This window comes from Pieris rapae, chromosome 21 (assembly GCF_905147795.1).
Source record: "Pieris rapae chromosome 21, ilPieRapa1.1, whole genome shotgun sequence".
Taxonomy (NCBI): domain Eukaryota; kingdom Metazoa; phylum Arthropoda; class Insecta; order Lepidoptera; family Pieridae; genus Pieris; species Pieris rapae.
Window position 1 is genome coordinate 6,172,511 of NC_059529.1, and position 11,531 is coordinate 6,184,041.

At 31.1% G+C, this 11,531-nt stretch overlaps 1 protein-coding gene across 1 annotated transcript; it reads right to left on the reverse strand.

The window, feature by feature from the left end:
• Positions 1–369: 369 nt before the first annotated feature.
• On the reverse strand, positions 370–11,521 carry LOC111003830 (katanin-interacting protein-like). The gene is made up of 15 exons (XM_022274552.2): positions 11,236–11,521; positions 11,076–11,168; positions 10,676–10,773; positions 10,083–10,253; positions 8,943–9,187; positions 8,143–8,325; positions 7,737–7,874; positions 6,973–7,234; positions 6,306–6,536; positions 5,099–5,276; positions 4,278–4,456; positions 3,383–3,533; positions 2,935–3,028; positions 1,853–1,968; positions 370–1,472 (listed from the first exon to the last, which is right to left on the reverse strand). Exons 1-15 carry the CDS (start codon positions 11,301–11,303, stop codon positions 1,361–1,363), a joined length of 2,319 nt encoding a protein of 772 aa, XP_022130244.2. The 5' UTR covers positions 11,304–11,521; the 3' UTR covers positions 370–1,360.
• Between the last annotated feature and the right edge of the window lie 10 nt (positions 11,522–11,531).

An 11,531-nucleotide genomic window follows, 5' to 3' on the forward strand; every position in this document is an offset into this window, starting at 1 on the left:
AACGATAATAAAGTATTCTAATCGGTACAGTAGTTTTTATTAACATACAAATAAAATATCTTAAAATCCCCTTTATTTGAGTTATTATCTAAAAATATAAATACACAAATTACATGTTTCGAGTGCTTTATAGCAGACGTGGATATCAAGAATCAAGACCATGAGTAATCTCATCAGTTTTACCAGACCAATCCTTTTACAAGGTGGAAATCCCTTGAAAGCAGGGATTTTCATATCAAAATGCAGATTCTCGATCGCAAAAATCTGGATTGGAAATAATTTTAGATTAGCATAAAAAGTAGGGCTTTATGTTTTGACATCCTACCTTAAGATGAAGAAAATTAAACAAACATACATACATACAAAATACCTTTATTTCTGTATAAAATTTACACGAACCACGAAAACAATTCTTAAGATGTTTACAAGCGCTCTACAGTCAACAAGTGATAACATTGGAAATAAATTATTATAAATATTTGGCGTGGGTGCAGTCTACTAAGAAGTAATTTTCACATGCATAACCATATGACATGTACATAAACAAATAGTCTAATTATTTTTACAAAAACAAAAGCACGAACCATACGTAGGTACATTGAAATGATCGAAAAATAAATAGCACTACATTTTTTAATATGAAAACGACAAGGCGCTCATGGGGTTTTAGACAAAATCACTCTTTGTCACTCATGACCAAAACCAAGAGAATTTGTATGAGAAAAGCTCACATTGTCATGTGACTATTTTGAGCGTGACCAAAGAGTGAGCTAATGTCATTCCCACACAAATTCGTTAGGGGTGAGTGGGTCACGATTGTCGTAAAATGATATTGTCTCAAGCCCTTGGGGTAATCGGAACTAAAGCATAAAACACGCATCGTTCGAATATATGATGATATACTTGATGAACCTAATTCATTGATATAACTATAATAGAGTTCGTGATAAGGTCAATGACTTTAGCTCACGATTTATCACGTGACCATTTTCATTCAAATTCGTTTAACGTTAGTGGGTCACGCCTGTCGAAAAGTAATTTTGTCTCAAGCCCCTTGTATAGCTCTCTATAATGACTTTGAAGGATTTAAACGTCACGAAAATCTTATGACAGATATTTGTATGAAAAATGTTATTTTGTTATTTTCGCGCGAAATTTTTTAATTGTGTGTGCTTTAGTTAAGTAGTTTGGTTTATGGACAGGTTAATATTTTAAATTTGAAAAACATTAAGGGTAGAAAAATAATTTTACGGCTAACAAAAATTCATACAACGATAATGAATGTATCTGATAGACGCTAGACTCCATTATTATCTCAATATTACAAAACACACATACGAAACACACAATTCACCTAAAATTAAACATATTTTCTCGCTCGTACTGCGTATACGCTCGTGTATGGTCTGTCGTTTTGATCCACAGATTTTGAAGAACCACTTGTCGTTGTATGTTGACTTGCATCCGATGGACTAAAATAATTCAAATATATAAATATGAACGATATACAATGTATGAATACATATACATAGAAATGTATACAGAAATCGAATTAATTCACCAGAAATCAAAACAAGAAAAGTCAAGTTACGAGAAATGATTTTACAATATTTTTTAATTTTTGATTGGCAAATAAGTCGTGATTTGATAAAATTAAACGTATTGTTTAAACAATTGATAAAGTAAACAAACTTGTAAAAAATAAAGTACCGTAAAACCTGCGTCAGTTTCATTGCTTTCAGGCAAGTATTTATAAAGAAAACTTGAATATTCGCCATGAATCGAACTCAGGACGAAATATCTAAAAGTACGCGGGTATTAAACCTGTTAGAGAAATATTCGGAATACCCACCTCGGTGTCAAATTCTCTATATCGACATCTTGGAAACAAATCCACTGCGGAGCTATCGTATCACCCTTGACCATTTCTAGACTTCCGTTATAAAGTAACAAATCATCTATTAGTACCTACAAAATACATCGCACTGAAAACTTTTTATTTAGAAGATTTTAAATTGAAAAATATGTTTTATTATATAATATACTAGCGACCCGCCCCGGCTTCGCACGGGTGCAATGCTGATACTAAATACACTACAGAAAAACTGTGAACGTTGTATATAAAAATGTGGGTTATCCATGAGAGATAGACATATACCATCTTGGACTGTATGGACTTTTCTGTAGACCTTTTCAATGTGTACAATACTTAGTGCATTATTTTGATAAAACTCGTAGGGTTCAGCCTGCGTTTGCAATGTAAGCGGAAAAAATGTAATTATTTACGACATCACATTAGACACCTCAAAAATAACAGTACTTCTCCACTATTTAATGGATGTTATTATACATATAAACCTTCCTCTTGAATCACTCTATCTATTAAAAACCGCATGAAAATCCGTCGCGTAGTTTCAAAGATTTAAGCATACAAAGGGACATAGGGACAGAGAAAGCGACTTTGTTTTATTATATGTAGTGATAGGTATATCGCCTTGTGTAATAAGAAAGCCTGCGTGGGCAATTGTATGTTATGTGGTATGTAAATGCCTTCGCCCTTAAAGATAAATTAATAAGCTTTTTACATTTGCAACAAATTCTTTAAAAATACCAGAAACCACGATTGATGTGTTATTTTTTTATTAAAAATACTGATCGCCTTTAATATAAATTTATAGTTTAAAATACAGGTAGTGTTTTATTTATTAAATTTTATGTACAAATTTATAGTTTTAAACTAGTTACTATATAAAATTAAAAATTTAATAACATAGGAAAATATTCAAAATAAACACGATAATCTTTAAGTTTTTTATTTGTCGTATGGGAGAAAGAACCAAATGTTTTGATTTTAATGTATGTTGATTACGAAGTAAAATTTAAAATTTCTTAACTATGGCTTAATTTTTGTTAAGATTAATAACTAATTCTTACCCCAAATTCCTTAACACCTCGAGTTGGCGTTTTACCATAATTCCAAATCTTCATACCGTAAACAGATACGGGAGAATCGAAAACGAAGAAAACTCTGAAAATACAGCGAAATTTTCAACGGGTCTTTCCAATATAGGTAACAAAAATGTACAATATAGTCTATAATAGTATATATATATAGTCTAATGTGATAATTTCGTTCATAAATCAAGGCGGTATGGGCGAAAGTCTCCAGCCGGCCCTATGGGTGAAATTTAAATGTACATTAGAAAAGTTTCGTACACCCATAGACTAAATAGTACTTTTCACATTATCATGAATATAATATCATAAAACAGTGAAAATATACAGATTATTGTCCAAACCTTAATTTAACCCTTGCGTTCCCTTGCGTTTTGTTTCTATTATTACATATATAAATATTTTCAATTAACAATACACAAACTACCTGTTAAGAGTTTCTGGGAGAATGGGAGCCAGCCAAGAGTGCTGTCCATCAACTGCGTTAGTGTTGTGACCATCGATAAGTTTACTTGGCGTACGCACATCTCTAGCGACACTGTCGAGAACATTAACACTTGCCGGCTGAGCGCAAACATCTAACGATAACATTGGATTTTATTCATTTTTCGTGTAAATGTGCACTGAACATTAGTTTTATTATATAGTATTGTAAAACCTTTATAGTATTTATTGTATTAGGTGTTTCTAACCGACTTAGAAAAAGGAGCCGATCAATTTAACCCATATGTGCGTAACAATGTTTGTGTATGTTGATCTGTTTAGGCTTTCAAGTGCGTGGCTAAATGTGGTGATTGTTTGTTGTCAAATTTCTCTTAAATAAATTACCTTCAGTTAAACAATGAAATGATACGACTTTAAGGTAAAATTTTATCTTTCAGCAGTCTTTGATATATAGATAATTATAGATTACTAGAGGAGACATATAAATAATACTTATAAATAAAAAAATATAAATTATTTAACAAAAATAAATAAATAGTATTTTTTCAGTTGATATTGACAGTTGTATTTTTTTCTAAGATTTCTTTTATTGTTCTTACTAATATTGTAAAGTTTTAGGGACTGAACTGACTATGAAAATTTTACCAGTAGAGAGCCGCGTTAAGTATCATAGGCTGTATATACACGAAAAATTTAAAGACTTTTTAGTTGTAGTAGGATTTGAAAAGTCTAAAAAAAGCTAATGAAAAGGTTGCTTAACAATGCTGCATTATGAGATATTTTATTCTTGAATTATAAGAAAAGTGCAGATATATTTACAATTTACATGACAAAAAAGTATACCAGGTCGGATAGACGTATATAAAAAAAATACTTACTACTTTCCGTAACTTCGATTAAATTTCCTTGCGGATCATAAAGTTCTACTCCAGTTAAGCCAACATAGTACGGGTCACCCCAAGTTGAAAATATATTCAATTGCAAAACAAAACCTGTCGGAGCTCCCGAGTTCAAATTACTTTCAAACGCATGGTCTAAGTTGTCAGCGCAATTTATCCTTAAAATATATCGAAAATTTAATATTTTCAAATTGAGGGTAGATCACTAGAAAATATCTTGTTGTGGCAGAAAAACTATATATCTTGTCTGCAGTGTTTATTTTTATTTTGTATGAAGTTACCCTGAGACATGTCGTAGAATTTTATGGCACGAGAAATAATAAATCAATATTAGAGCAGTGTTGGTCAACTCAAGGTCTGCAGTCAAAGGTCGGTTGACTGCAGAGGACGATTATTTTGCTTTCTATGTCCGCTAATTATTGCTACATAAATGCGGTGAATGAAAACATCGTCATCAACTGAAGCGACGGCGTGTGTCAGGCACAGAAGGCTGACTGGTGTATACAAAATAAACGGATGCAAGACTACAGACAAGATTCATATAGAGTTTTTGTGCCACAGTTTTATTTTTGTTACTTGTCTATAAAGAGAAATATCGAAACAGATAATGAAATCTGAGGTCCAAACGTGTAAGGTAACGCCACTGGTTCTTTCTTTATTATAGAGACACCTAATAACATCTTCCATACAATTTGTATCACAGGGAATTTTATTCAAATATATCTTCTTTTCCTATGAAATATTAAGGTTTTTTCCATACAAATTCTTATAAATAAAACACAGTATAAATATGTAGTAACCTGTCATCAATTGAAGAGAGATCTATATGCTGCAAATAATCGTAAAATGTATCGCCAGGCGCACGCCGTAATAGAATCGGACGTCGATTTAGTAAAGCGCCATCTAGTGATACGACCAAGTCTTTCGCACCGATATACGATAATTCCATGTTAGCGTTGTAGTTCCATATACGAATTCCTATAAATATTAAAAACTTCTTAAATTGTTGCTCTTAGGGCCCTGTTGGTTTTGTAAATAGGCGAAAATACCAGACATACGTAATTGCTACGAATTGTTGATATATCTATAGAGAGCATTTGACGATTGTTCTTTTTTATAGTACAATAATCGATATGTAAGTAGTAAATAAATATATATAATATTATTTTATCCCCCATCATATTATGATATACATTTTTTTAAACACACCTATAAAGTATCATTCATGTGTGCTGTATATATGTATGTCGCGGCCACCTAGCTTAATCAGCTCTTCAATCAACTCTTAATCAACTTAATTGAAGTTTAGTTAAGAGTCTAGGCTCTAGACCAGTGATTCTCAACCTTTTTTTGTTACGATTTAAAATTTGGCGGCAAACAAAGAAAAAGATAAAAACTATTTAATTACTACAACACACTCCATAAATAGTTTATGACAAAAGTTTTAAATATACAGAATAAACTAATATTTGCTTCAATAATAATAATAATATAAAAAGATTATAACGGGATTAATTACAAGCTAATTATTAAAATATTTTTTTAATTGATATAATTTAATAATATTAACATAATTTTAATAATATTAACATAAATGATATGTTCGCAAAATTTGGCAGTACACTTTTGAAATCTGGCGGCACACAAAAGTGCCGCGGAACATAGGTTGAGAATCACTGCCCTAGACTCTTAACTAAACTAAAAAAAACTACACTCTTGCATACTTGCATACTTTTCATTAAACTTTGCAAAACATCGTCAAATTTGTTGTTTTCCGACGCTTGATTCATTTCACAGCTCAGTTTGGAGAAAGAGAAATCTATCGATCGAAACGTCATCGATTCAAGTCTTCGAATGCCTATCAGTTTGATCAAATACCATTTAGGCCGCTAGAACTTTACTACGTAAAGAGACTATGCTGTTAATTAAACGGCTGCTTAATCTAGTTGGCTACGACATACATATTACTCTAGTAAAACATTTCTATTTAATGTCAAAATTACTTACCAGTTATCTTAGTATGTTCCGGCAACTCCATGACAATATGACAAAATTTAGAATCAGGCGTAAAATTAGTGCACCACATATCGTCAAACTCGGTTGTTATATTTCTTCCATTAAATAGATTTTTACAATCAATAAATCCATATTCAAGTTTTTTATCGTCATCTGCATACGTTGTATACGCATAACTCCGAATTATGTTAATTGGTGTATTATTATGGAGAATATCGATTCCTTAAAAAATGGTTATTGGTATAGCAGTTTTATACGTATAGGAATATAATCTGAGGGATTTTACACGGCTGTGGGTACCAGCATGTTGCACCACAATGTATTAAAAAAAATTTCGCCATGGCTATCAAACTATTTAATCCCTTCCTAGAAGTTATAGTTCACTACCGTGTTCATGTGTGCGTGCGTGTATGTGTGTATTTAACAGTATGGCTGTGTGTTCGTGACAGTATATTTGATTCTTTAGAATTGGCTACCATATTATTTACTAATACGAGTACGAGTTTATATAAGGTGATTTTATTATATGACAAGATTTTCAGATATCAATAATACATTTATGAATTCGATTTTAGTTGAAAGAATCATATCGTTTTAATCTTGGAAAAACTATTCTTTATTAATAAACATTTTAATAATTCTTTCATTAAGTGTATACCTGTTAATCCAATCAAATTTTTTTGCCCCCAATTCGACATTAAAGTCAACTTTATCTCCTTTGCCAAATATTCATTTTCTTCGGATGCTTTTGGTTCTTCTATAACTTTTGGTAAATTATTTTTACTATCATTAGCTGTAGGTGGACGTTCAGCTGTGTTTAATTCCACTAACGGATCATTGTCCTTTAGTAATGCTTGAAAATTCTTATCTTTTTCAAAAATCGCTTCCAATATCTCCACGTCTTTCGTGAAGAGAATCGTCTACAAATTAAAAAAAAACTCTTATAGCTGCCTTGAAAAAAACACCATCTAGTGGCAGGTATTAAAAATAATTAAAAGTTTTATCCTCTACCCTCATTTTTAACGCCAATTCTTTAAATATCAACTTTTAATAAATTTATGTATCGTATTGACAATATTTATGTTATAAAGGACAAATATAAATATATAATATATAAAATAATTGATAATTAATAATTGAGGAATGGTACTTACGTATTAACGCTACCGAGGCAAAAATTAAATGGCTAGCAAATGTGGACAACCTAATCCTACCTTTTTAGGTTCTAAGTGTTTTGATTTTTTAAAAAGTGATTCATTTTATATTTAATCATTAATAATTTAGGTTTAGGTTGTCCACGCTAACCATTAAAATTATGCCGCGGGTGGCGTTAATACGTAAGTACCATATATTTCCTAAATTATTCGATATCAATCATTTTAGGTAAAACAGATTTAATGAGCAGGGTAAGCGTATATTTACGTCTCCTAGTGTGGGTAGATTTCCTTTGAGTTCACCGCTTGCTCTTGCTATCTCTCCTTGGAATATAACATGATCGTCCAACTTTATTTGGGCCAAACGAACACCGCGAGCTGAATATATCCGCGATTTATTGTAATTCTACAAAATCATATAAAAAAAATTTATTTAATTTTTCTATCCATTAGCATAAACTTCTCAATAGTTGATAGAGCTGTCAAAAGTGTTACTTTCTGATAGATCAAACAAAGATTTATATTTACATTTTTTTAATTTTTTAATTATATTTGAGCGATCTAAATTTAGATCCAACAAGGGTGCGATGCTCAAATTAATTTAGGATTATCAAATTGCCAAAACAAATCTCATCAAAATCTGATATTTTACTCAATACAAATAAAAACCATACCCAAATTCTAAGTAATGCCAATTTCGTGGTTTTAGCCAACAAAACGGTCAATGCAATGGGCAATCCTTGCGGCGCAGGCGCACTCCATGTATGTTTATCATCTCTTGTACGTACCACACCATCTATTATATTCTCTATGTGACCAAACTTTGAGTGGTCACCGGTGTCTGAATCAGTCCAAATCTAAAAAAAATTGACAGCTAATTATCACATTATATTCTTATTAAATTTCGTAGTCTGTGAGTTACCAATATATACAAAGGTTAGTAAATAACATATTTATATTTTCATACTGTTTTCAAAGAATAAACGAAAGAAATACATTTAAAAAATTAGGTAGTGAGAGGTAGAAGTTTTTATAAAAAAATTGCGTGCATACAAAGTATACACAAGTTAGAAGTGAAACTTCTTTGTAAATTAAATTTTACCAAGATACGAACAAAACGAATACATCAACCGTGCGTGCGTGTATTTTTTGTGGATCGCCCTTTCTCACTCTCTCTCAATCGGTCTCAATAGCTCTTTCCCTTTTCTTCGACAAAAACGCTGCATATCTTCGTGACGTTTCATAAATTTTTTACTCTCATGCGCCTAAAGAAGATAAACTTAAAAAAATAGTGGCAACTTTTTAGGCCTCAGAATATTGTGTCTATTTTTTTCCTAATAGAAAATCAGCCTTTCTGTCTATCAGCCTGACACACGCCGTCGACTTTTTGGGTCTAAGGCAAGGTTTACGATGTTTTCTGAAGGTAGATTTAAACCCCAATCACTAATCTACTTATCTATAAAATCCAACTTACCTTATCGACTATTACTGGTTCTCCTTTACAATCGAACAGTTCAATACCATTTAATCCAACCAAATATTTGTCACCCCAATTGGAATATATTTTTATCTCCAGCAATCGACCCTCCGGTGTCTCGGGTATCACAAATTCACTTTTTCTGTCATCCTCTAAGCTCGCTTTCGTATAATTTGATTTTGCATTTAAGACTTTTGTATCTTTCGTAAATTTTTTCAGGTTTTTTGATGCGTTTTGAATTCCTTGAATTTTTAACTATGCTTTAAAATACGACTTTAAATATTCAATTAATTAGTATTTTATTAAAATAAATACGAATGGCAATAACGTAACTTGACGACTAGAGACAGTTCAGCGAGAACCAAGACTAGATAGTGTGGTATTAAATTCGTATTAAAAGATCGTGATACAAAAGTCAAAACAATGCTAAAATAAAAGGCTTTTAACAGTAGTAACTCGATTCATAGTAGCAGTGTTTGTAAAATTAAGAAAAGACAGAAAGTAGAATATTTACAAAGGCTAACGCAAAAGTGAAAAGTTAGCTTATGTACCCAGATTATTCCTAAAATCATAGCAAAATAAAATCCTTATTATTAAGAAAAAAGTTTTGTGGTTTTAAGAAACCACGGTAAAAGTGAAACTTCTTTTCACATTATAGACATTAAACTAAACATTTTTGGAATAATATTCCATTAAGGGTAGAAAATCGCTTTATCAATTTTATACTTGGAAAATTGGAATGATAATGGGACTAATTAAAGTAGACTAAGTCTCCAACAAATATTTTTATTGAATTCTGTGTCTTAGAGAGTACGACATATATGATACTTAACAATTATTTAGATTTTAAACACATTAAAATAGCGTGGAGCACTGGCACAAATGAATAATAGTCTATACACTACAAGGTTAGCTGCTGCGAAGTATGTGCGCTGCCGTATTGGCCTTGCCTGCTATGAGGAGCGCCTTTCACTTCATCCCTACTCCGCGGCCGACCGTCACGCGACAGACCAAAAAGTTTGAGACGATATAATAAAAGTTTCACTTAAAGAAACACAACCAAATTGTCGTTTATTTTCAAACAAACGTTTCAGTTATATTATAGTTGAGCAATATTACTAATAAAATTACACTTACGCGGTCCGACAATGACGTCATTAAAGTCGTTGTCCAAACTCATTCTCTTGTGGCGTGGTGTCACGTAGTGCGGTAAAAGGTCTGTTAGGAAATCGTTGTTTATTTCATCTTTTGCGTCTTCCCATTCCGTTTTACTTGTGGAATTTTTTCTTCTTCCATTTTGTTTATATCCTGGAATACATCCTTTGATTTAAAGATTTGCAAACGCACTTGTGCCTTTTAGGTAAATTATATAACTTCTTCATGCCTTTCTTTAACTAGCTAGTCAACGTGTTTGTGATACCGTGAAGATTCTTTACGATTAACCAAAAAAAGTAAAAAAAGAAACCTTTTATTTAAAAGATATTTCATAGTGAATACTTGCAACCTCAATTACTAATTTGAATTAATTAATATATATATATATATATATCTTTTTTTTGTCATCTAGATTAATAGGTGTATGTTGTTTGTTTGATATTAAGTGTAAAATGCTGTGTACAGATATAATTGGATGTCAGATTTTCAAATGTTGTTTAGTGTGCAATAACTGTATGTATGTAATCAATCTCTGTTTTTGTACCTAAATGTATAAATAAAAATAAAATAAATACCATTGTCATGATTGTATCGTAGCGTTCCCGCCGAATGTGCTATAGGTTTAGATTCAGACTTCAATAGTAAATCTAGATCTAATGACGTTCTTCGAGTCCTGTATTAAGTAGAGAAATTATATACACATCAACAATTTAAACAAAAATGGTACAATTTTATAATATGCGTAAGATTCAAATTTATTTCAAAATAGCGGAAATTAATAGTTACTGCGTCGAACATATTATAACTTTACTTGAGAAATGTTTTCTAATATTCGCTTATTAAAAGCTACATAAGTTTCTAAAATATATGAAACCTTTCATACAAAAAGCGACGTTATATAAGGAATGTTTAGATACACAATTTATGTTTGTAAATAAATTATCCTTACATTTATATATAATTAACAAGCATTACCTTTGATTATCTGTCCCGAAATCATATTTAAGATTATATGGGTCATAAATGGGTTCATTTAATGAATCATTTATATGCGTCTCTTTCACATCTCTGAAGATTAAAAAAATATTAATACAGTGTAAATACCTGGACCAAATACATCATCTTCAAAACTTACTTAGTTAATTCATCAAGCCAAAATGGTAAATCTGTGTCCTTGTAGGAATATTCATACTTTTGAGCCATGTTTTAATTACAGAAGTTTTTCATAATACCATAAATAAAAAAATTAACTGGTTCTTTATGAGTAAAATTTCATTAAAATGTTTATATAAATAGCCCTTACAAAAATGCGATTTTTATATTTAATTTAAACTTATACCAAGAACACAAGCCACGTTTGAAACATAATTTTGGCGCTGTTTGTTTGACTTTCGTTGTTATAACGACATAATCACAGAGCAATGCATTCTT